Here is a 26,997-nt window from a genome sequence, read left to right as displayed (position 1 = left end):
TGTAAACTTGAAAAGAAGAAGAGTCACTTTGGCCTTGATAGCTCTCAGAATTTCGGTCATATTTTCTTGGTGTGCAGTTTGGCAGGGGTGACCACGAGTGGCCATTCATAAGAGGTGACCACGAGTGGCCATTCATAAGAGGGAGCGGACAGCTTTAAGGCAAAAAAATTTGGCAAGCTTTGCCTGGCAAGTTGTGGCAACGATCTTTAAAGTTTGCCATGGCAACAACAAAAGGCGGGGGGTGGTGTAAACAGGACTCTTTGACCATGGTCAAAGCCTGGTTTAACGTGAAGCCCGAGGCACTAACGTTAACCTGACTTCTGAAACGGGACGGTTGCAGGCTAAGGCTAGTCGACACCAGAGGGGGGACTGCTGCTTAATCGTTTCATGAGTCTCTATCTCTTCTCTCTCTCTCTCCCTTGCTTCTGCAGACGCAACAGAAGCAGCAGACACCCACACACACACACGCACAGTGAGCCTATTTTTGCGCCTGATCCCACCCTTTCTCCTGCTGCTTCCACAACGCATGATAAGCTGCAGGCCACGTTCGCTTCCTGCTTGTGAGCGAGGCGAGGCGAGTTCACTCCACTTCTTGTACATTTTGCCTTACTCGAAATTGAACTTCAGTCACTTTCATCAAGCTTTTCTGTGTGGCAATTCCCTGAAGGAGCCACCACCTTATCAGGCGTGTATAACTTGCACCACGCCTGAATTAGGAGCAGTATGTAGCTGGATGATTGATGTTGTTCATCATCAGAGCGATCGGCTATAAGCATCATCAATTAACAGCAGTAACAGCAGCAGCAGCAATGTTTTGGCCGTGATATGTGATATATTAATGGCAGACCAACCAAGCAGTAGTTCGGCCCTGCATGTGGTTGCGCCCTGCAGGAACAGGACCGCAGAGCTGCGGTGGAAGTGGATCGAGAACTACTGCTGGAGGAACGGGTGCCACAGGAACCAGAATCAGTGCAACGACAAGTGGGATAACCTGCTACGCGACTACAAGAAAGTCAGGGACTACGAGATGAGGGCTCATGCCCAGCAGCAGCAGCAGCAGCAACAACACCAGCAGCAAGCTAGTGTGGAGACGGTGGACCATCATCATCATCATCATCATCATCACCAGCTGGGCGCTCCTCCTGCAGGAGGGAGCTCGTCTGGTGGTGGTGGTGGAGCTGCAATCCAAGGTCAGGGGCAGGGGCAGGGGTATCAGTCAGCCAGTTACTGGCTCCTCGAGAAACACGAGCGCAAAGTGAAAGGTCTGCCTTAACCTTCTGTTCCAAGTCTACGAAACGCTGCACGAGGTTGTAGACAAACGGTACCCGCCTCGACTCCCTCATCCTCACGGGCCTCATCCTCACCCACCACCACCGCCACCGCCACCGCCACCGCCACCTGCTGCTGCTGCTCTAGCGCAATTGCCACTGCCACCTCCACCTTCACCTCCCCCTCCCCCGCCCGCTCCGCCACTTATACCACCTCATCAGGCGCACCAGCACCAGCACCAACATCAAGAGCACATAAATATTCAAGGCGGCTCCATATTAGACAAGGCGAGTAGCAGTATGCAGCAGCACATCATCAGCCAATTACACTCGCAGCTGCTCAAAGCAGCGCCGCCCCCACCGCCAGTACCCAGCCGATGCAAGGACATCCCTCGTCAGGTAACCAGTTACTCATCATCAACATTAATTGTATATCCAAACTTTCCTTATTATTACATCACATTCCCAGGGGGATCATCACGGTGGACCGTGGTCGTCTGTCTGTGCCTGGGCCCTAGTCTTTTATTTAGGCTCATTTTTGTGACACATTGCCCTCCTACAAGAACATATATGTAGTACGTACCTCAAGTGATGAGCGTTCCGTTAATTTCAAAAATTCTATCATTATATCGTTCTAGTTAACACGGAATTTTTGCTTTCAAAAGAGAAAAGCTAAAAAGGCGATTGTATGTTGTGATGAGAGAGATTGTGCAGAGCCATCAGAGAGTTTGGAGAGCAAAGGAAGCGAGATTCCTCCATCCTCGGAGAAGAGGCGGAAGGTCGGGTCTTCCAAGGGAGGAGGTGATCATGGTGCTGCTGGTGCACATGCACATGCGTACATGGGTGGTGCTGATGGGTTGGGATCTGCGGTGGCGAAGAGCACCTCTCGGAGCTCACACAGACGCTGTTGGCTTGCGAGGAGAAGAAAGACCGCAGACATAGGGACTAATTGCTGGGAGTGGAAGCTTCACATCGAGAAGACCAAAGTTGAGATCAGTCGAGAAGGCATCGTCGGTCTTATTACTGCCATTAACAACCTGTCAAGTGCTATCCTCAACCTTGCCTCTGACAAGAATTGACTGTATCTTCTTCTATAGTCCCCGCCCTCGCCCCCCTCGTCTCTAAATCACACGGTCTCTTTAAGAGGCACTTAAAAGTGGGATCGACAGAAGTGGAGGTGGGCGTGAAGATCTCAGCTGTTGGATCAAAAGTTTCGAAAAAAAAGTAAACTAGGGCAAGCGTATCGATGGTGGAGGTGGGCGAACAAGATCTCAGCTGTCGGATCAAAAGCACCTAAAAAAGTAAACTAGGGCAAGCACTGAAAAATGAAATCGACGGTGGAGGTGGGCAGAAAATTCTTAGCTGTCGATCCCACCGTTCGAAAAATTTGTGGTGAGGCGTTGCATTCGGATAACAGGCCGTTTACCAGCAAAGGTTGGTTGAGGGAGACTATCGTTGTTCCCAGGCCACCTTCACCTCGTCTCTAAATCACACGGTGCCTTTAAGAGGCCATTCAAGTGGGATCGATGGCTTGCTTGAGGAGGATTCCACAAGTATCCCTTTAGAGCTGAGGAGCTATATGCCTGCTTGAGGGGGATTCCACAAGTATCTCTTCTTCTTCATCTTCTTTGCGGGGCCTTCTTAACACAGGTAATTGCTTTTTGTCTAGATTTCTTGTCCTTGGTGATTTTACATCTTGGTAATTACTTCTTGTCTAGATTCTTTGTCCTTGGTAATTGCTTCTTGTTGCACATCTTTGTTTTTCTTCCTTGGAAACCTTGGGGCTATTTGTTTAGGGTATTATGATGAAACTACTTCACCTATGGTTTATATTGCCTACACATGCAGTTTTCTTTTTGTCTAAGTTGTTGCTTATTGCATGCATGCCTTATTGCCATGTTGGGGTTCTCTTATTGCCATGCTTAACATTGATTCTTCATGTTGTTGCTTATTGCATGCATGCCTTATTGTCATGTTGGGGTTCACTTATTGCCATGCTTAATGTCTTGTTTCCATGCAAGTATTTTAGTAACATGTGATCATGCATGCATGACACACTTACAACTTCAGCCTAGTTTTGCTACACAGACCTAGTTTATCCCTAGTTTACTACACAGAACTAGTTTGAAAATCAATCTTTGTTTACTACATTTTCCTAGCTAGGTCCTAGTTTAACCCTTGTGCACTAGATATACATAGTTTATCCAAACCCTAGCTTACACATTGTTTACTAATGTATCCTTGGTTCATTTTACTTCAATAAAAGCAAGTCACGATATAGTAGTCCTTGTAGTGTTTCTTTTTACTAAGATATGTGGCACCAATTTGTGTATGTTACTTCTTTATATTGATGGTTCTTTGGTACTCATTGCTATTAGATGGAACTTGTAAACCCTCCTTATGAAGAGATTATTCTTTCTTCTGGGAAATTTTCTCGGCAATATCGAGTCTCACATACGTGTCCTAGATGGAACACAAGCTATTGTAAGAGAGTTCACATGATTCGCCACTTGAAAGCCGACCATGGATTAGAGGTGGATATCCCACTTCAAAAGACAGGACGCCCCTTGGGTGGTGGAATCCAAGGAGCTTAAAAGAATGTTGCAAAGTAATCACAGACAAGGTTTTTAGATACACAACATAAATTTCAAATGAACATGAAAAACAATGAACGGAAACAAAGACTTTTGGCCGAAGATGCTTGGGAAAAGAGAGCTCCATCCAACTTGCCCAAGTGAGCCTATAACATGCAAAGGGAAGCATTTATCGAGGGGTTTGTTGCAAAGGGCATGGATCAATACATGGCAAACAAGGAGAAACGCATTCAAGGAATTGAACGACGCATTAAAGAGGGATATTTCCCACATGTGAGATTTTCTCTTATTCTATTAATCTTAAACGAGAAATATATATATATATATACATAATGAATGTTAAAAGAACTAGTGATATTACCTATTTCTTGCTTTTGCTTGAAGAACTCAAGCATAGTTCCATCCATGTGCCTGCTAGTCTTGGAATCGCCAAGAGCATGTATAAGTTCAAGCATGGACCGGTTGATTTGTGTGCATCCAAGAGAGTGTATTTATGTACTGCCATAGGCACTCCACCAAGTTAGTAGTATCAACATTCCCATAATTAAATAATCGGCCAAATTTTGGCCATCGCCTTCGCCATACACAAGTAGACCCACACCAACCATTTGTTACATATTGAATGATATTGTCATGTGCATTGTAACATTGTAAGAAATGTTATACACCTGTTCAAATTCCATTTCTAAAACCGTGTGCATGAGATTTGACATTGATGTGTAGATCTCATCTTGTATTTCTTTGGGAATGTACATTTCTCACATTTTTGTTAGAGGCTAAATTATAATAAAAATGCATATTAAATCAAATATCCTAAGCTACTCTCAATTACGCAGTCCTAGTTTACTGCACAGTCCTAGTTTACTATACCCCTTATGAAAGTTTTATACATATGGACCATGCCATGAAATATTGCAATCTCTTACTTGTAGTAGCAAATTCTCAACCCAAGCTTTCTTAGCATGGAACCAACGTATCTGAGACTCGACATTGCCTAGCAAGTTTTCCAGAAGGAAGAATAATCTCCTCATATCGTGACTTGCTTTCATTGAAGTAAAATGAACCGAGGATACGTTAGTAAACAATGTGTAAGCTAGGGTTTGGATAAACTATGCATATCTAGTGCACAAGAATTAAACTAGGACCTAGCTAGGAAAATGTAGTAAACGAAGGTTGATTTTCAAACTAGGTCTGTGTAGTAAACTAGGGATAAACTAGGTCTGTGTAGTAAACTAGGGATAAACTAGGTCTGTGTAGTAAAACTAGGCTGAAGCTTTAAGTGTGTCATGCATGCACGATCACATATTACTAAAATACTTGCATGGCAACAAGGCATTAACCATGGCAATAAGTGAACCCAAGTATGGCTATAAAGTATGCATGTAATAAGCACCATAGATAAACTAAGGCTAATTTTCAAACTAGGTCTGTGTAGTAAACTAGGGATAAACTAGGTCTATGTAGTAAACTAGGCTAAAGCTTCAAGTGTGTCATGCATGCATGATCACATGTTACTAAAATACTTGCATGGAAACAAGGCATTAAGCATGGCAATAAGGCATGCATGCAATAAGTGAACTCCAGCATGGCAATAAGGCATGCATGCAATAATAAGCAACAACATGAAGAATCAATATTAAGCATGGAAATAAGTGAACCCTAGCATGGCAATAAGGCATGCATAGAATAAGTAACACCATGCATGCAATAAGCAACAACATGCAGTAAGCAACGACTTATACAAAAAGCAAACTACATGTGTAGGCAATATAAACCATAGATGAAGTAGTTTCATCATAATACCCTAAACAAATAGCCCCAAGGTTTCCAAGGAAGAAAAACAAAGATGTCCAGAAGCAATTACCAAGGACAAGAAATCTAGACAAGAAGAAATTACCAAGATTTAAAATCACCAAGGACAAGAAATCTAAACAAGAAGCAATTACCTGTGCCAAGAAGGCCACACAAGGAAGATGAAGAAGAAGGGGTACTTGTGGAGCGCGTCGATCCCACTTGGATGGCCTCTTAAAGGCACCGTGTGATTTAGAGACGAGGTGAAGGTGGCCTGGGAACATCGACAGTCCCCCTCAATCAACCTTCGCTGGTAAACGGCCTGCTATCCGAATGCAGCGCCTCGCCACCACAGATCTGGTCCTAGTTTGCTTTTCGGAACGGTGGGATCGACGGTTGAGAATTTCTCGCCCACCTCCACTGTCGATCTCATTTTTCAATGCTTGCCCCTAGTTTACTTTTTTGGACGCTTTTGATCCGACGGTTGAGATCTTGTGCCCCAGCTCCACCGTTGATACACTTGCCCTAGTTTACTTTTTTGGGGGCTTTTGATCCGACGGTTGAGATCTTCGCGTCCACCTTCACCGTCGATCCCCTACCCCGCTGCCCCATTCACAACCTAGATGATGTCTATGCCAACTTGCTAACCAACCTCCACAACTATAGGAGCATAATAATGGTTGCTTTGAGCATATCGAGCTGGCTTCGAGACCTGCCAATGTTATCGATGCTTTCAGCAACTTGCTCCTCAGCTACATATCCCAATGCCTATGTATCGGCAAGAACGCATTGCCATTCTCATGGAGCTCCTCTGCTAAAGCCATATATCGGCTGCCATGAAATATGATATAATAACCAACTTGTCCCGCTAGATTTCTGGGACTATCTGCAACCACCGTTCCTCTAAATATTTAAGTCCTACCCGTTCTTGCTAGGGGTGGCCCATGAGGACGTGGTCCCCTTTAGGAGGGGGGAGTGTTTTCTAACCACCCTAATGGAGCTGCCATTGTGGCATGGATTTAGGCGGCCTTCAACGCCATATGAATACATAGGATTTTGCTGTGAGTTAAATCTTGCATGTCTATGTCTGCATGCCACTAAGCTTGTAATTTTGAAAGCCCGTCCTTGTGCTACTGCAGGTACTCACAAACGTGTGACTGTTAGCAGGACTAGTTAGGTTCAATCCAATAGCACAAACGTGTGACTGTTAGCAAGACTAGTTAGGTTCAATCCAATAGCCCAAACAAAAGAAGGATCATGGAACCTTTTGGGGTCTATGTGCCATCTTGGTCCATGTAAAAGGTTGCTTATGCAAAAACCCCACTACTTAATGTAATTTTTACCCTCATTGGAGGAGGTTAGAATGCAAAGATAAGTAGTGTCTTCTTCTCTCTGCGCATGTGTGAGCTCGTTCTCTCTGTGTGTGTGTGTGTGTGTGGTGTGAGTGTGCCATTGCCTGGTATAGGGTTGCTGCTCCTACCACATCTATGGGAGCTGTAGGTATGCGTTGGTAGCAAGAGGAGGCGATTAGCAGGGCGTGCGGCACTACTACAGCAGTAAGACGCTGGAGAAGGTAACCCATTCCCCCATCCAATCAAGCCGATCAAGCTTGCAGTGAGTCCCTACATGCCTCCTGCACCGACTAGCTACAGCAAGTGTGATAACCTTGCTTTCTTGCGAGTAGCAGTAGAGTGTCAAGTGACAAACGACTGCTCCAAGCTCTTCCTTCATGTCGGCAAGCTGAAATAATAGCTTGTGGGGCTCAATCGGCACAGGAGAAGATCCCTAGGACCAGAGCTGAGTCGCTTTCCCATAGTGGCTATAGCATAGGCCCACAACGAATTAAGAGGGCCTCACCAAGGGCTTGTTCTTACGTGGCCTTTAACACACATTGTCAATGTTTGATTCCAAAAACAATTAATTTAGCCCTTGTTCATTCACAGCTCCCTTCCATGGTTGTTTTTCCATTAAATTTAAGGACAAAAGGGCAAATTCAAAAAGCCCCGATTTTCTTGTTGCAAGGCCCTTTTATCCAAGGTCTTAAGGGATTGATTCTAGATAGCAAAATAGAAATTATCCACGGTCTTAGGGATTGATTCTAGATAGCAAAATAGAAATTGAATCTGGAGCATTTTCACATCCAAGTTTGAGAAGAAGATTCTCACCATGAACCATGTGTTTACAAGCAACGGAGCTTATTCCAAGGGCAATTACTTGGGAACTTAGCATTCATATCAAAGGATTTGAATACTTATTTTGCAACACTACTAGAGGTTTAGGACATACCGACGCTAGAATACCGACGCAAATGTCGAGCGTCGGTATGTACGTCCTAAACTTGGAGGCAAAGAGTATGGGCGGGTAATTTTCAAAAGGGAGTATACCGACGCTTATACCGTAGCAGATACCGTAGCAGATACCGACGCTTATACCGTAACAGATATCGACGTATATTCCATCGCATATTTCGACACAGATACCGACGCCCGTAACTTTTTTACAGCCGAGAACCTCTCATTCTCTGTTTTGCAAGGCGTGGAATGTCAAGACAAGGTATGCGTGTCTTTTCCTTCATCTACCTTAGGCGTTCGCCGTGTTCCATTCGACCCACTCTTGATGTGTGTGTGTGTATGTGTGGAGAGAATTAGTGAAGTGTGTGTGTAGATCTCCCTCTCTCTCCTTGGGCGTTTTGCCTCTCCCCATCTCCTCATCTTCTTATGTGTGTGTGTGTGTGTGTGTGTATGTGTGTGTGTGGAGAGAATTAGGGTAAATGTGTGATGTGTGTGTATATCTCCTTCCCCTCTCTCCATTCTTCTTCTTACCTTCTTAATTATGTTTGGAGAGAGGATTTGTATGTGTGTGTTGTGAGAGATGTAGAGAGTGAGAGAGGATTTGTATATCTCCTTCCCCTCTCTCCATCCTTCTTCTTACCTTCTTAATTATGTTTGGAGAGAGGATTTGTATATGTGTGTTGTGAGAGATGTAGAGAGTGAGAGAGCTTATGTATGTGCATCTATTACTAATGTATGCAATGTGTGTGTAGGTTTGTTCCTCCCACGTGTGTCCTAGCTTACAGATCTGCTTCTTCGAACACGCATTATCCAATCCACATTTGAGAGGTAAGCACATTACCAATTATGTTGTTTTATTACTTCTCTTTTTGTTATGTTTTAATTTGTTCTCAATTTATAATTATTAATTGAAATTATGAGTATGCAAGCTTGTTGTTTTATGCACATATATGCTAATATTAGCATATATGTGAGTGCATAAGAAATTAATGTATGTGCTTATTTGTCTTTACACACACACACTTTGCAAGAGAGAGAGAGAGAGAGAGAGAGAGAGAGAGAGAGAGAGAGATTTTCTTTTTGGCGCATACCCAAGGCGTTTCGGTCTCTTTTTCGACTTGAAATCTAATGTCTAAGACATGCATGTCAACGCTGTATCTATATGTATATACTCTAATGTATATGCCTAAAGCACATATCCATAAGCTAATGTATATGCCTAAACATCGCTAATGTATACTTGATCTCCCTCAACGGCTGGGGAAAAGAAGCCCGTTTGACGCTTTAAATGTTATTTTTAAAATCTCCCTCATGACTGGGGAAAAGAAGCCCTGTTTTATGGTTTACATAATGCTTAATGATTTGTGTAATGCGTAATGATTTGCATTTAATGAGCTACATATACATGTTATCCTGCTAGATGGAGCCGCTCAATCTTGAAGAGAGAATAGCGTGTCCATGCATACGATGTAAGTACCAAAATATTTCGAAAACGAAGGATTTGCAACGAGCATATTTATGACGCTGGCATATTTCCAATGGAGCGCTTACAAAATTTACGGTTTCAATCGTACAACCAAGCAAGTGTGCAACCACATCTTGATAACATTGCGCCTATGAATTCTCGTCCCCAACAAAGGATGAGAATATCGAAGGAGGGAGTGACAAATGGAGCTCAATTAACAGCACTCGAGGGAATGGAGAAGGTCCAATGGAGGAAATGTTAGATGCCTTTCTCGAGCAATATGAAGGTGTCTTCGAGGAGCATGAACATGAAGATCATCAACCACAACATTCTCAACGATCAAATTATGAACCAGAGGAAGAGGTCATGCGTAAACTTGCACGCCTTCCACTATACAATGGTACCAAGATATCTGTATTGCGTGCATCTCTTACGATGCTAAATTTACAGTCAATTTTTGGATGGTCTAATACAAGTGTCACTGAACTCTTCAAGTAAGTGATTTATGGAGATTACACCTAATGTTGGAATGATAAATTTTCAACTTGTATTTGACTAAATCTTAATAGTAACGATCAGATATTGCCATACTTGGAGGCTTTTGAAAGACCAGATATTGCCATACGGCAACGAGATGCCTCTATCTCGTGTAGATGCCAAGAAGTTATTGAAATCCATAGGCATGGATTACAATAATATTCATGCTTGTCGCAATGATTGTATTCTCTTCCGCCATGAATACGAGCATTTGCAAGAATGTTCCACTACAAGATCGTTTAAGTTTAAGAAGGAATCGCACTACAGAAAATCTCCCATATCCAGAAGGTCTGCAAGCTCTTCCGGACTTTCCCACAGGTAGATGGCTAGAAGATACAATTTTAGAAGCCAAATGTACTGATTTAACTATAACAGAGGAGGAGGAGGAGCTTACAAAAGGATACGATTGGCATGGAAGTGTTTAAGTTCTACATGTCTCTCTTTTCTTTCTCTACATGTCTCAGTTATTATTTGTCCATCAACAATCTTTATGTGCTATTTGTAGTATTACAAATATGGAGCGTTTTGGTCACATGGACGTCATTTTCGAGTAGAACGAATAGACCAAAGAAGAGCAACCTTTGATTGTGGTGTCACAGCACAATTTGTTCAAGAAAGTCGAGCAAGTGCAAGTGATGATAACATAATTAGTGGAATGCTTGATTACTTTGGAACCATTCAAGACATATTAAAGGTTGGCTTTAGAAGTTTTGAGTCGTTTATCTTTGATGTGAAGTGGTTCAAGGTAATCACAAATGGGCCACATGCAATTGTACGTAGAGACAAGAGTGGCCTCATCTAAGTGGACTCCACAAAGGTATGGACTGATCAGCGAGATACTTTTGTGCGCCCAGAGCATTGTGAGCAGGTTGTCTTTAAAGCGGATCCAAAAGATCCACGTTGGCTATTTGTGGTTCAAGTCGCCCCCCACAGTAAGCAAATTTGTAAAGAATTAGAGCTACAACAGGGTGATGTGGATTCACAGGGTGGTGGGGAGCAACAAGAACAAGCCGATATCAACAATGAAGAGGAGCAAGCAAATGAAGAGGAGCAACTAGAGCAAGATCCAAATGAAGAGGTGCAAACCAATGAAGCTGGAAAATCTATTGAGGAAGAAGAGGTGCAAACCAATGAAGCTGAAAAACCTATTGAGGAAAAAGACATAGATGATGAGGACAGCCTTCATCAAGGGACTTTTAATGATGAGGATGCTGAAATGTACATAGAAATAGATCTCTTTGGGGCTACTGATCTTAATGAGGATGATAAAATAGATAATGATTTTTAAAATGATGTATCTTAATGATTATGCAAATAGTTATGACATATTTGTAATGATTTTATGACATTGAAGATGCAAAGTGATATGGTTTACCATTGTTGTTTAGGGAAGTTAATGTTTGTCATATGGTCCTTTCATTGTTTACCATTGTTAATGTTTACCGTCATAATCACTAGTGCTTGCACTACTTCACATTTATTAGTAGAAGGTGGGGAGGGATGATCTCAATTCTCTGACCCAACACATAGACTGCAGGTTCAAAGTGATATGGTTTACCATTGTTGTTTATCATTGTTAATGTTTGTCATATGGTTCTTTCATTGTTTACCATGTAATTTTCATTTCGCACAAGTTTGTCATATGGTTTTTTGTCCAACAGGCCATGGGTAATGACTCACCGCCGCCGCTCAACTACAGTCCTAATTTCTCATTTAACCCTACACCTCAGGACATGAGTCCCGACCAGTTATATGGTTTTTTCTCATCCATGACTCCAAAGCAGAGAGCCATGGCTCAGAGTTATTGGGGTTCTGGAGCAGGGACATCTGCCTCACCATCTGGCATCACGACGGCAGTTCTCACACCTGTAGACAGGCCATGGGTAATGACTCACCGCCGCCGCTCAACTACAGTCCTAATTTCTCATTTAACCCTACACCTCAGGGCATGAGTCCCGACCAGTTATATGGTTTTTTCTCATCCATGACTCCAAAGCAGAGAGCCATGGCTTAGAGTTATTGGGGTTCTGGAGCAGGGACATCTGCCTCACCATCTGGCATCACGACGGCAGTTCTCACACCTGTAGGTACGACAGCAGTTCCCACACCTCATACCACACAGCCTTCCACTCCTCTTACAGCTCGATCTACCACCTCTTCACATAGACGTCGCTCACGTAGTAGGTCTTCAGGGGGAGGTTGTTGTGGTGGTAGTGCCACAGATGCTATGACACCACCACGTGAGCATCCTTCGCTCTCATCTGTTGATAGCACACCCATGGGTTCACCTTCCACTCCTTTGGATGCACATGACCATGACAACAACAAGATATACACAATTAGGGATGGGGCACCTATAATGAATAGTGCAAGGAAGGCAATGAAGACACGAATTCGACAACTGTGCACTATACAGTTTCACAACTCTGTTATGATTTTATGGGATCAGCAAGATAAGGAGAAGAAAAATTAGATAAATACAAAGATAAAGTAAGAGTTTCAGTCATCTGACCCTAGGAATCTCATCTCTAATGAGTGGATACAATATACAGCTCGCATTTTGATGGGGCATCGTAGGTCAGAGTGGCGAGGGATGCATTTAGAGAGGGGAAAGAGAAACCTGTTTGGCTAGATGATAGGGAGTGGGAAGGCATAGCTCAGGAGCTCACAGAGACACCAGAGAGGTTTCAACAACAAAGAGAGGCGGCAAGGACGAGACTCCAAACAGTAGGGGCTTCTCATCTTGGTAGTGGTGGGGGTGGTTACGAAACCATGCGCCATGAATTCGTAAGTATTTGTAGCAATTTTGTTTATCTAAATGTATGTATGTGGGCTAAATGTTGATTTCTCGCTTCTCGCCTACTTAGTAGGCGATTCATGACCAACTCCTACATAAACGATTAACAATTACAACTTTTAGAAATCAACATTTAGTCCACATACATACATTTAGATAAACAAAATTGCTACAAATACGTACGAATTCATGGCGCATGGTTTTGTACCCACCCACCACTCCCAAGATGAGAAGCCCCTACTGTTTGGAGTCTCGTCTTTGCCGCCTCTCTTTGTTGTTGAAACCTCTTTGGTGTCTCTGTGAGCTCCTGAGCTATGCCTTCCCACTTCCTATCATCTAGCCAAACAGGTTTCTCTTTCCCCTCTCTAAATGCATCCCTCGCCTCTGACCTACGATGCCCCCATCAAAATGCGAGTTGTATATATTGTATCCACTCATTAGAGACGAGATTCCTAGGGTCAGATGGCTGAAACTCTTGCTTTATCTTTGTATTTATGTAATTTTTCTTCTCCTTATCTTGCTGATCCCATAAAGTCCTAACAGAGTTGTGAAACTGTATAGTGCACAATTGTCGAATTCGTGTCTTCATTGCCTTCCCTGCACTATTCATTATAGGTGCCCCATTCCTAATTGTGTATATCTTGTTGTTGTCATGGTCATGTGCAGCCCAAGGAGTGGAAGGTGAACCCATGGGTGTGCTATCAACAGATGAGAGCGAAGGATGCTCACGTGGCTGGTGTCTCTGTGAGCTCCTGAGCTATGTCTTCCCACTCCCTATCATCTAGCCAAACAGGTTTCTCTTTCCCCTCTCTAAATGCATCCCTCGCCTCTGACCTACGATGCCCCATCAAAATACGAGTTGTATATTGTATCCACTCATTAGAGACGAGATTCCTAGGGTCAGATGGCTGAAACTCTTGCTTTATCTTTGTATTTATGTAATTTTTCTTCTCCTTATCTTGCTGATCCCATAAAGTCCTAACAGAGTTGTGAAACTGTATAGTGCACAATTGTCGAATTCGTGTCTTCATTGCCTTCCCTGCACTATTCATTATAGGTGCCCCATCCCTAATTGTGTATATCTTGTTGTTGTCATGGTCATGTGCACCCCAAGGAGTGGAAGGTGAACCCATGGGTGTGCTATCTCGGTGTGCTATCAACAGATGAGAGCGAAGGACGCTCACGTGGTGGTGTCATAGCATCTGTGGCACTACCACCACAATAACCTCCCCCTGAAGACCTACTACGTGAGCGACGTCTATGTGAAGAGGTGGTAGATCAAGCTGTAAGAGGAGTGGAAGGTTGTGTGGTATGAGGTGTGGGAACTGCTGTCGTACCTACAGGTGTGGGAACTGCCGTCGTGATGCCAGATGGTGAGGCAGATGTCCCTGCTCCAGAACCCCAATAAGTCTGAGCCATGGCTCTTTGCTTTGGAGTCATGGACGAGAAAAAACCATATAACTGGTCGGGACTCATGCCCTGAGGTGTAGGGTTAAATGAGAAATTAGGACTGTAGTTGAGCGGCGGTGAGTCATCACCCATGGCCTATTGGACAAAAAACCATATGACAAACCAACGCAAAATAGAATGGTTAAGTAACAACACATTTTTAAGCAAGACAAATTAAAAATATATATACTCACTCACTCAAATTGAATTCAAAGATTTTTTTTAATAAAATTAAATCGGCATACATCGACCAATACACTGTTGACACTACCCAATGAGTATAATCAACGTATGCATGATATATATTCATCAGTGATGATCTCTAACTAAATGGTGCAATAGATACTATCGAATTGAGAAATTGCGCATTAACACTGAACCTTATGGGAGAGGTATCTCCATATTGTCTCGGTGCAATAGATACTATCGAATTGAGAAATTGCATTATTGTCTCGATGCTATGTTTCCAGTACGGTGATGCTGGTAAGCAGAAAGTGATTTCTGTCCAGGAGACAGCAGAAAGTGATTTCTGTCCAAGAGACTAAGTGCCCTAATCAGTTTAGGGACCACTGATTTGCTAGCCTTTCCAACGTCTAGGTGGTTATATAAATCAGGCTAGAAAGAGGAGATAATGGAGGGCTGCATGCAAGGGGTGGTGTTCGTCTTTCTTCTCCTTCTCGACCTTCTTCATGTTCTTGGCGCGCAATCGAGTGTCACATGCACTGCTCTTCTTAAACCATCACTCTCGTCCGTTTGAACTTGCACATCTGTTTGAACCGAGAGAATTTCGGAGAGAATCTGGGAGTGCAAGGAGAATTTTGAAGAGAATCTGTGAGTTCCTTATCCTTGTTTTCATTTTTTTTTTAAAAATCAGAAAAATTGTGTGCTCTCCATTAGGTTCGGGATGGCAAACGGTGCTTCGGAGATAGTTTACGTAAACTTCTCCTTAATATATTATAGAGATATAGAGATAGAGATAGAGATATATAAGTATAAAAGTATAGATAATCTAGTTATTGAAAAAGACCACTTATTTTGGTTTGAATCGAACCCCTGGGGGTCTGTTGCGCCATGAGGAACCATGAGGTCTGTGTTTTCCATGCCTCATCACTCAGGATACGGGTTGAGCACTTTTCCATGCCTCATCAGGATGCAGGTTGAGTGCTCCACTTCTTCTCTCTCCAGATCGTTTTTGTAGAAGGAATTTTGCTATTTGGTCCCCTTTCTCTACCGGATTGATTAGATTTTCTACTGTCTGGCATAACAGGCTAGAGCTCCATCTCTTCTATGTCTTAGCTTTTTGGTTTTGGCATCTGTGAGAACATCTCTAGCGTCGGTTTTGGCATATGTGAGAACATCCTTCGTCAGACTTGACTCGCTATCTCTAGTTGTCTAGCATGGAGAACACAGAATCATCTGAGAGCAACAGAGAAAAGAATGGAGGTTTTTTACGTATGGCTTCATTGTGGGGCTTGGCTTCATCATCGCAGGGCTCATCTTCCTTGCGCCTTTCCAACAAAGGTGGCTTGTCTTTCTCCAGGCTGATGAAGCACATCAAAGAGCTCCTCCCAATTTCAAAAAGCGAGAGGATGCTCCTCCTCCTTGGCTCCCATGACAACACAGGTTGCTTAGGCCCTCCACGACCTGAGAATGTCCCCCTTGGTCCCCTTGACAGCACCGTTTCCTTGGTCCCTCTTGCAAGTCCATTCATGCTAATTAGTTCGAGGGAAGATGCTCCCCTTGCCCCTCTTGGCAGCACTGGTTGCGTAGGCTCTCCATGGCCATTGGATGAGATCACATCAATGGAGGATGTCCCCCTTGGTCCCCTTGACAGCACCGTTTCCTTGGTCCCTCCTGCAAGTCCATTCACGCCGAGCAGTTCAAGGGAAGATGCTCCCCTTGCCCCTCTTGACAGCAAAAACAACAATCTCTGCCTGGTCCCGTCCTCACTTGGTTCTATCCTGTAGATCCAGCCTGCTGGAACAAGTAAGTCAGCCTTTCTTCTTTCATTTATATAGTCTATCGGTATCTTGTATAATTCTAGGGTCTACTGTCAGGTTTCTTAATATCGCTTGCATTTGTTTTGATATAGCTTCTCTCTCTCTCTCTCTCATACACAGACAAACACACACACACACACACATGCCTTTGTTCATCGATCCGTACTCCTACAGAAGAAGCTCATGATGTTGTCGCTATAGCTTTCTTTGCAATCAACATGTTTGCCAAAGAAACTTGAGTTTGCTTTGTTGAACTTTGTTTTAGAGGATTTTTGTTGATTTCTTCTTTCATTTTTGTAGGATTCTATCTTGTCGTTGCTTGTATTTGTGCTAATATAGCTAATAAGTTACTGTGAAGCATCACTTAGATGCCTAGTGCTTTAGTGCTTTGCTTTTACACTTAACATGCTTGCCACAAAAACTTGACTTTGAATTGTTTCACTTGGTTTTCATAAGAATCTTCATTGTGTTCATTCTGATACAGCTAGAAAGGTGCTTTTATGTTCTCACTATGCTTTTAAAGCTCCCTCATACACACACCCAAAGCCCCCAGCTCCAAGCTTCCTGCTGAATTTATTTGTTGCAATTTTCAAATCTTGCAATGAGTACATACTCGGCAATGCTGCCGTAATAGCTAGGATTTCTTTCTCTACAAGTTCATCCTCTTCCCTGGAGCTTGTAGACATTTTCAAGATGCAATAGTAGACTGCAAGGCTACCACAAATGAGTAAAAAGGCAGCTGGGACAACTGTAGCAGGGATTAAGACGCCAATATTGATGTTGAAAGAATGTGCACAAGGGGAAGCAATGAACATGAGAGAGAGAAAGATTGCAAGCAAGAACTGAGCTTTATTAGCTTGAGGTTACAGAGTACAAGAGCCAGCAAATAGGGCACATAATGATATGATGGAATGAATAAGGGAGCAACTCTTATATACTTGTGCATGAGGCAGTCGGTTGTAGGAAACAGGCCGACAGCTCCACGACAGCATGAGAGATGCAATATTTTAACACCCTCTCTGCATCTTGAAGTGTGCAAAAAAGTGAGAAGAAAACTGATGACGAAGGTGCGACCATGGCCACCTCAGCATGGCCAGTACTGAGTACACCTTGGAAAATGCAAATGTCAGCTTGTTGTCTTCAGAGAACATAATGCCACTATAAAGAGCAAAAGAAAATCTGCTTGGCTCCAAACTCAAAGTAGAACTGTGAACACATCACATCTAATAACCTTGAACAAATGAACATGGAACACATCCTTTCCATAGTCTCTGCTAAGCAATAGTTCTGGAAGTCATCCGAACCATGAAGGAAACTTGGTTGATCCTGGAACTCATCCGGACCATCAAGTGAACTTGCATGTCTTTATACTTGGAACTTCGACACACGGGTCCCATGCTCCAGATTTAATATAAGAGAGCTTTTGAAAGCCCCCTCTTCCGCCCACAAGCCGTTTCTGGAAGATAGCACGCGGAGGGATTCCCTTAGGATTGGAGCAGGACACCAGTCACATGAAGCTTCTAGCTCCTCATGCCAGACACACGCTGATATAGAAGTTTCTACATGCTCTACACCTACTCTTGTCAACACCCAACAAAAGACCGATGAGTCTACGTCTCCTCTTGTAATAGTATCGTCGAAAACTATTTCCTCCATTCGTCAATGGGAGCGTACACTAACATCTCTGCAATTGGATGTGGCCACAAGGGTCATAAAAAGCTATCTGCCCACATCACATACCCGCTGGACAAATTGGTTCCAAGTAACATCATTGCAGAAAATATGATCTACCCAAGGAAAGGGGGAGCATGTACTCACGCTCGACATTCTATTGCTTCCTCCCTAACCTTCTCCCCTGACCATGTAATTGCCAAATTCAAGGGGATGTATATATATAGCTTCATACATAGAAAAGAAAAGAGAAAAACAAAAAATAGTACAAAGAGCAAGAGCACAAAAAGAGGAGAAATATCCGTAAACAATCAGGAACTAGATTGACCTGTCATAAACCTACTGATACTATATCTGTGTTTGCAGATATGGCAAATGCAAGAGCATCGTACACTTCATCTACCTTTGGTGAGAGGTATCATCTGTACCTTTCTCAGATATTCCACATGTGCTATCCTGTAATTGAAACTGAATGGGATCATATAGATGTACTAGCCAGAGAGGAAAATGTTGAGGAATTAGAATGGCTAATTCGCCTATTGACCATGACTGACCCCTACGCCGTAGAGGACATATCCCCGATAGCCCAATGCTTTCCTTTTCCATAAGATGACTATCCTCGCATGGTTACATTCTTGATGAGTTTATGTGGATGGGAAAATGAAAAGGAAATATCAATGATGAATGGACGGATGAAACTCATGGCACTACTGAGGTTGACTTTATTTATTTGGATGATGCGGATAGAGGCTTAGCTTTAGGGCTAGAGCCAGGACTCTACAACATCCTCTTACCGTATCCTCAGTAGTAGTGTGGTGACTGGTAGGTAGCTTAGTGTTTTCAAGTTTTTTCTAGTTTGGATTCCTTAAACGAGTCTTTAATTTTTCACACTGATGTGCCTCTCGAGGTATAGTGCTTGTTAGTTGGTTGTACAGGTGGAAAAGTTTGAGGTGAATTCGCTTTCAAGTCCTGAGATAGCCGCAACGCTCATACATAAATATCTCATCAAATTGCAAGCATTTTTCTCATCGAATCAAGGAGATCTCCAAAATACAGGTGTAATTCTTCCATACCCACTCTCTTTCGTTTTTACTGTTCAATTAATTGCATGAACTATAATGCATGACCACATGGAAATTGTCAATGTACTACTTAGTTTTTGAAGCTGCCTGACGTGCTAGTGTGAATCATTAATGAGTTTAACCTTGTTGGATATATTCTTGAGAATGCATGCAGTCTTTAGTTAACCTTGGAATACGATTGTCTTAGGTCTAGGGTCAAACCATCTTAATGTTTGACACCTGGCCATGTGTGTGTTGACCTCTAGGACATAGCTTTTATCCCTTTGTCGAAAGGATGCAAGACAAATTATAGTTCAGGAGCGAAGATCAAAAGAAATAAATTAAAAAAAAAAAGCCTACAATAAATGGCAATACAAGTCTATGATGTGCTTTAATGTTGGCCTATCGCCTTATTGATACTTGGTAGGCGAGGAGTATTCTACTCCAGACCGATGCCTTGGTTGGTAGGGGGTAGCCTTGCCTAAGGTGAGCTAATAGATTCCTGGATAATGCCTTGTGTTAAACATGGTACCAGGATCGATGTTAGTTTTGCCTTAGGAAGGTCGCCATTGTGTGTAAAAATTGTCACGTGCATAAAAAAATAAAGGCAAAAGGCTCCTGTAACTCTGATGTTTCTTGTGTCCCTAGGCTCGCGGTATTAACTTGTTCTTAGAGTAGACACAGTGTGGTCATCTGTTTATTTATTAAGCTTGGTTATTTTCCTTGACTTAGGCCAGTTATAAACCTTGATTAACCTTTGACACCTTGTAAACTCTTGATTTACTTTCAATAATTTTAAACTCCTGTTAATTTGCTACACTAGCTCATTCATGTGACCCCTTAAACTAAGTTCTCATAGCAACATCCATTGTGGTCTAACATGCTTGAATTTATACACTTTATATCTTTTGAATTCCAGCATACTTTCACTCTACTTTCTTGTTTTGCAGACGGTCTACCACAACCACCCTATCGAGCTTACCATACCATAGCTTCCGAGGACGGAATCTACATCAGGAAGGGGGGCATGTTAACCTATGACGGACAATGAGACGTACTATGTTTTACGTCATGTAATTAGTTTAACTATTCTGAGTCATGGGCCGGGCTTGTCGGCACCATATGCAAAGGATAAAGAGATTGGGTGATCGCCGATGAGAGGCGCACCTTGAATATCAATAGAATAAGGGTTAGGATTGGCCGGCCATGTATGGGTGCCCATGTGTGAACGGCCAAGTCACCTATAAGAGTCAAATGTAACCCTAAAACCATTATTCTCATGTGTTGAATACAAGAGTGCTCTTGCCTTATCTCCTTGGTTTCCTTCTCTTGCGTGTGTGAGAGAGAGAGAGAGTGAGAGAGCGATCGAGCACTGTGTGTAGCGACACAGCCGCGGCGGCGAGGCGGTACAGCGGCGCGACGGCGGCTCCTCCTTCACGGCTGCGACGCGGGAATCCTTCACGGCGGCGGTTAGAGCGGTGAGTGACACACCCTTGCATTCTGTTTGAGCTTGCTTTCCTGGTTGTATACTTGCAGCCATTCGTGGCTCGCATACGGTGTGTTAACCTATGACGGACAATGAGACGTACTATGTTTTACGTCATGTAATTAGTTTAACTATTCTGAGTCATGGACCGGGCTTGTCGGCACCATATGCAAAGGATAAGGGGATTGGGTGATCGCCGATGAGAGGCACACCTTGAATATCAATAGGATAAGAGTTAGGATCGGCCGGCCATGTATGGGCGCCCATGTGTGAACGGCCAAGTCACCTATAAGAGTCAAATGTAACCCTAAAACCATTATTCTCATGTGTTGAATACAAGAGTGCTCTTGCTTTATCTCCTTGGTTTCCTTCTTCTGTGTGTGTGAGAGAGAGAGAGTGAGAGAGCGATCGAGCACTGTGTAGCGGCACGGCAGCGGCGGCGAGGCGGTAGAGCGGCGAGCGACGACGGTTCCTCCTTCACGGCTGCGACGTGGGAATCCTTCACGGCGGCGGTTAGAGCGGTGAGTGACACACCCTTGCATTCTGTTTGAGCTTGCTTTCCTGGTTGTATGCTTGCAGCCATTCGTGGCTCGCATACGGTGTTCGGCAAGTCCCCAGCTATGACGTGTGCGGCAAAAGCGCACAGTTTTTCAGGGAGCTGTGGACACCATTTTATACCCCCAGTATGGTACAGGATGGAGCTAGCTAGGTTGCATATCATGATTGTATACTCCATGCATATAGCTTTGCATTCTCCTAGTAGTAGAGCTCCATTTCTGAAGCAAAGAATCCGCTCCTGCGAGCTACGCCCCAATCCCCCCCTCCCGTCTACCCTCCCCCCTGCTGCTCCTCGCCGTCGCGCACCCCCCTCTCCCCCCCCCCCCCCCCCGTCCCCCGCCTCTCTCCCCCGACTCCTTCCTCGCCTCCTCCCCCGCCATCTCCCCCCCGCCTTCTCCTCCCCCGCCTCCTTCCTCGCTTCCTCCCCCGCCATCTCTCTCGCCCCCCCGCCTCCTTCCTCGCTTCCTCCCCCCCCCCGCCATCTCTCCCCCGCCATTTCTCCCCCCCCCCCCGCCGTCTCCTCCGCTTCGCGGCTTTTCCCCCCGCCTTCTCCCTCACCTCCCCCTCCGTCTCGCCCTTCCTCCCACCGCTAGCTCCCCCGCCTCAGCTCCCCCCTCCCCCCCCCCCCCCCCCCCCGCTCCGCCCATGCTATCCTCTCACCTTCCGCCTCTCCGTTTCCTCGTAGGGCTGTGTCCCTCCCGTTGGTGACCCCGGTCTCTGGCCTTTTCCCTCTGGAGGACTCCATGGAAGCCGCTCCGACTACCCCTGCCGATTCCGGTCTCCGTCTGGAGTTCACAGCTGCAGATCAGCAGTTGTTTGTTTCCACAGTATCCGCTCTTGAGGCCTCCTCCTTGGTCTGCAAGATAGTGGGTAGCCGTCCGATGCGGAGAGAGCTTCGCGACCTTCTGCAAGGCAGCCTCGTTGGCGTGCCTGCCAAGATCGTCAGCGTCGATTTTTTGGGACGTGGCTACTACCAGGTGGATTTCGAGTCCCCCCCGGCAGCTCAGACGGTGCTGGCTCGGAGCCCCATTGCCCTCCGCTCATCCCGGGCGTTCCTGGCGCGATGGACTCACGGTTTCGACCCCGCTTCTGACCCGCTAGCTGCGCGACAGGTTTCCCCATCACTATCTGCTTTCCTGGACTCCGCAGGGAGTACTTGCCCCTCTTGTCATCCATTGGCAAGGCGTTCGGGCAAGTGGTGGAGACGCCTCAGACAGCGGCCTCAGTGATAGCTCGGGCAGCAGGACTCCCGGCCATTCGTGTTGTGGTTCCGTCACCGGAGTCCCTCCCGAAGACGATCCTCCTCCCTTGTCTTTCTGGAGGACATCTGATACAGCGCGTGGAGTATTTGGGCCTCCCCGGCTAGTGCTACATCTGTCGGGAGATGGACCACCTTGCACGCGCCTGTCCCCGCAAGGGGGTTCATCCTTCACGCTCTACCGTCTCTGGACCCCCTTCAGGAGGCGCGAGGGGTGGCCATCCACCTCAGAGACCGGACATCCCTGGCTCGTCTCAGCAGGCGCCATCATCTGACGAGCAGGCCCCGGCGGAGGATGCCGCGCAGTCCCAGGAGGCTAGCGGATGGCAGGAGGTTCGCCGGCGGAAACGCCCGGCCCGCAGGGACTGTCGCAGACGCCAGCAGGTAGCACAGGCTGGCGGACAGGCGACCCCGGCTGGCGTCCAGGCACCTACCCGCACTTATGCTCCAGTCAGGGATAGGCGGCCAGCAGGTCCCACCCCGATGGACGAGGATTCAGTCTCAGTGCCCGTTGAGGCCACCGGTGGAGCCCCCCACGTGGAGACCCCGCTCTCGCCTCCCCCCACGGGGGGGGGCCCGTCCCCTCCATGGAGCAGATTCCTGAGGATCCCGGGCCGCACTCTGCGACCCCCGGCCCCTCTTCCCCTCACTCGGAGAGCACTCCTTCCTCCCCCCTCTCTCCCCCCCCCAGCCCCCCCCTCCCGCCTCCCCCGGCGGCCCCCCCTGACACCTCTCCTATGGCAGATGCCTCTCCATCCTCTCCTCGCTCTCCCCCCTCCTCTCCGCGAGCCACCATCCCTCCCTCGGCCTCTCTAGGATACTCCTCCAGACCACCCACTGCCCCGGGGCAGCGCAGCTGGGTAGGCCAGAGTTTAGTTCAGCGGCTGTTCCACCGCCACTCCGGGCCGGTGGAGATGGCGATCCTAGCTTCGCCCGCCACAGAGTTCTCTCCCAGCCTCCCCTGGGGGGCCCCTGCGCGAGTGATGGGGCTCCCAGTGGATTACGGTTTTTTCAGGTGTCTCCAGCTGGATGTTGGCCCTTTTGAGACACTGGTCGCGCCCTTGCGAGTTTGCGTGGTGTGCCATCCCTCTCGTTCTCCTTCAGTGGGGTGAGCAGCATGGTGGCCTTCTCCTTTCCTCTCAGTGTTGCCCCAGACACAGCATGGGATTGCAACTCTGTAGAGGAAGTTTTGCGTGATCAGATACTGGAGTTTTCTCACCACTTCAGTGACTTGGGGCTCACGGACCTATTGCAGACCCGATTACACTCAGCCCGCATGAGCTTGTTTGGTATAGGAGATTGGCGGGCGGATCTGGTCCACACCTCAGTTGAGGCGGTGCTACTGATTCTCCTCCACGTCGCCCCGAGGGTGCAGCCTACCTTTAGATATATATATGCAGAGGATTGGTCTCACGCCTATGCCCTGGACAGGGCGAAGGCGGAGTGGGGCTGGACACAGAGACAGGTCACCCTCTTTTTGGAGAGACTCCGCACCCGGACAGACAGTGACTATTCTCCCTCCAAGCCGGCGCCCAAGACTCACAGAGTGGAGGGCAGCTCATCCGGGCCGGCTGAGAGGGGTGAGCCAGTGGCGGCTGCTTCACTTGCCATTGCTCATCCATGAGGATCCTCTCATGGAACATCCAGGGTCTTGGTGGACCTCGCTGCTACATTGGTCGGGGCAGACTTCGCCAGGAGATCCAGAGGGCTCTCGTTGGAGGACCCATAGATATCCTTTTCATCCAGGAGCACCACCTTTCTGCCGGGCGTACCCGCACCTGCGAGAAGATCTTGCCAGGCAGGAGTCACACTTTTTGGTCACCGGCATATGGCTCCCAGGGGAACCAGGGTGGAGTATGCATCTCAGTCAGCGAGAGCAGCTTCTATCCGAGGTTGTGGATTCGGGCACTCTGGTCCAGGGTCGAGCGCAGTGGATCATTCTTCGGGTTGGGGAAGACCGCATTGGCTTAATGGGGCGACCGGGAGAGCTGAGTTCTGGAGCACCATTAGGCAGTCCCTCCCCATGGCAGACCATTGGTGCCTAGGAGGGGATTGCAACATGCTGGAGGATGCAGAGGACAGGATGGGGGGCAGCCAGGAGACCATTCATGGGCCGGAGCTCGCTGCCTGGGAGGAACTAGTGCTGCAGGTGAGAGGCCAGGATCCGTGGACTCTCTCGGAGTTTGGGTTGCAGGGGAGTTTATCTTTCTCGCGCTCGGATAGACGGGCCACAAGAGTTAACCTTTCCCGCATCGACAGGTTCTACATTGATGAATGGGCTTGCGATAGAGGTGGCATTGTGGGTATACTTGCAGGCTCCTCGTTTTCAGACCACTTTCCAGTGCTTCTCCAGATCGATGACCCTACGAGAGGAGAGCGAGGCCAGAGCGTCCGGATTCCAGATTGTCTCATAGAGGAGCCCGAGATTGCGACCAGAGTTGAGCAGGTCTGGCAAGAGCTTCAGTTCAGGAGAGGATCGGCAGCTAGCGATCTTGACAGGGGTTTGCAGGAGATCAGTAGGATGCTCAGACAGGCTGCCCTGGACCGTCTGGAGGCTTTCAGAGAGCAGGAGAGGAGCCTACAGAGGAGTCTAGCTTCCCTTCAGAGACTTCAGGAGAGGGAGCCTACGAGCCCTTGGATTTCAGAGCAGATGGAGTCAGCTCGCACAGAGATCAGATCCATCGAGGAGAGGAGGGTGGAGTTCCGATTCCATGCTCGGGCTTCTTTTTGGACACAGGCTGGAGACAGAGTGACTCGAGATTTCTTTGAGGCGACAGGGCCTCGCTTCAGACGAGAGGGTCTCAGGCGTCTTCGGCAGGCTGATGGCCAGGTGGTGGTGGATCCCCCCAGGGTTTGGGCGATCGCCACAGATTTTTACAGGGATCTGCTCTCTGCTGAGCCAGCAGATGACAGGGTGAGAGAGGCTCGGGAGGCAGTCTGGAGCTTCACGAGACCGGTTGTGCCGGCCCATTTGCAGCACTCCCTTCTCTCCCCCTTCTCGGATACGGAACTGGAGGAGGCTCTTCAGGCACTTCCTCGGGGCAAATGCCCTGGTGAGGACGGTCTCTCAGTGGCTTTCTTCCAGAGGTACTGGGGTCTCTTGCATAGGGGTTTCAGATTGGCATTCCAGGAGATCATGGAGTCGGGAGACATGCCGGACAGCATGGCAGAGGGGTTGATTCATTTGATCCCCAAAGAGGGAGGAGACAGACTGGAGATTAGACAGTGGAGACCGATCACCTTGCTAGGCACGGCCTACAAGGTCATAGCTAAGGCGATTAGCAGGCGGCTTCAGCCTCACCTTCCGGACATCATCCACTCCACGCAGACAGGCTTCATCCAGGATAGGAGCATCCTGGATAACATCTTCTCTTTCTGGGAGGCTACGGCTTTGGCTAGATTTCAGCAGGAGGATCTGGCAGTGCTCCTTCTCGACTTCGAGAAGGCATATGATCGGGTGGACTGGGCCTTCTTAGAAGGCACTATGGAGAGGATGGGCTTCCCCCCTCAGTGGATCCGTGGGGTCTCTGCACTCTACACATCGGCTCATAGCCAGGTGCTGATACAGGGCGTGCGCGGAGAGAGGTTCCAGCTCTCGCGCTCGGTGCGGCAGGGGTGCCCCTTGGCGCCCTTTCTTTTGCTTTTTGTGGCGGAGGCCATGAGCACTTTCTTGATGGCACAGGATACAGGTTTGCGGGGCCTCCAGCTCCCCATCCGCACCTCGGAGGAGCTCCTAGACTCGGAGTTTGCGGATGACACTGCTGTCTATCTTCAGGGAGGGGAGGAGAACCTCCGCCGCTTCGCCTCAGCCATGGACAGGTTTTGCAGAGCTTCGGGTGCTTTGATCAACTGGCACAAGTCGTGTGGGTTGTGGGTCAGTTCTGTGCCCCCCCCGACTTGGAGGCCAGTTGATGGGTTTCAGTGGCTAGCCCCCGGCACTACAGTGCGCTATTTGGGATGCTATGTGGGCATTGACATATCTCCGGAGCAGCAGATAGCCCCCCTTCTTCTGAGCATTCGGAAGAAGCTTCTGTATTGGAGTACCGCTCGTTTATCTCTGGCTGGCCGAGTGGTTGTGGCCAACCAGGTTCTGCTTGCTACCATGTGGTACATCACTTCTTGCTGGGCCTTCTCGCGGGCATGCATTGGCCAGGTGCAGAGGCTCATCAGGAACTTTCTTTGGTCCGGTGGCGACGGGCGGCCCGCCAAGGCCAAGGTGGCATGGGCTGTGATCACCCAGCCGAGGGAGAGAGGCGGCCTGGGCATAGTTGATCCTATTTGTCAGAGCCGAGCTTTGCTTGGCAAGTTGGTGGTTCGTGGCCTCCTACCAGGCGCTGAGCCGTGGAAGGAGTTTCTTGTTTCCAGGATTCTCAGCCGCACTCCTTCTCTTAGCGGCCCCTGGACCCCCAGCATCAGGTGGATCTTTACAGAGCAGCGATCCAGAGGAGTGGGCCTTGGCTTCGAGGAGCGTTTTGCAGCTAGCCTTCTGAGGGCCTGGGAGCATCTGAGGCCGTCACTCTTCCAGATTCCCCCGGGCACCGATGAGGAGCGCCTGAGGCAGCCATTGATCTGGAACCCCTTGATCCGACTTCCCAGTGGCCATATGGTTGGATCGCGATCTCACGTGTCGTGGGGCCCGTTGAGTTCCGGCCCAGCCCAGTCCCTAGACGACTGGATATGTTTTCAGCAGATGCCTCTAGAGGTTCAGGAGAGGAGACTCAGCGGGATGAGGGGCAGAGAGTTGATGAGGCAGGACATTGAGGCGGCCATC

The 26,997-nt window shown here is 47.1% G+C and overlaps 1 protein-coding gene and 1 long non-coding RNA gene across 3 annotated transcripts; both read left to right on the top strand.

Moving 5' to 3' along the window:
• Positions 1-436: 436 nt before the first annotated feature.
• LOC147614416 (uncharacterized) lies at positions 437-11,873 on the top strand. Of its 2 annotated transcripts, XM_086780958.1 has the most exons (4): positions 437-1,667; positions 8,697-8,772; positions 9,365-10,763; positions 10,932-11,873. In XM_086780958.1, exon 1 carries the CDS (start codon positions 839-841, stop codon positions 1,271-1,273), a length of 435 nt encoding a protein of 144 aa, XP_086637084.1. In that variant the 5' UTR covers positions 437-838; the 3' UTR covers positions 1,274-1,667; positions 8,697-8,772; positions 9,365-10,763; positions 10,932-11,873. The 2 variants fall into 2 exon arrangements, with proteins under 2 accessions (XP_086637084.1, XP_086637083.1); XM_086780957.1 differs by having other exon boundaries at positions 9,365-11,873.
• A 2,241-nt stretch (positions 11,874-14,114) lies between these two features.
• On the top strand, positions 14,115-15,054 carry LOC147614415 (uncharacterized). Its single transcript, XR_015263115.1, has 2 exons — positions 14,115-14,675; positions 14,843-15,054. It is a non-coding gene; the product is annotated as an uncharacterized LOC147614415 (long non-coding RNA).
• The last annotated feature ends 11,943 nt before the right edge of the window (positions 15,055-26,997 follow it).

Source organism: Cibotium barometz, chromosome 42 (genome assembly GCF_041138505.1).
Source record: "Cibotium barometz isolate CiBa-2024 chromosome 42, ASM4113850v1, whole genome shotgun sequence".
NCBI classification, from domain to species: Eukaryota; Viridiplantae; Streptophyta; class Polypodiopsida; order Cyatheales; family Cibotiaceae; genus Cibotium; species Cibotium barometz.
The sequence above is the reverse complement of the archived record's forward strand: the minus strand, read 5'-3'. Positions and strand labels throughout refer to the sequence as shown.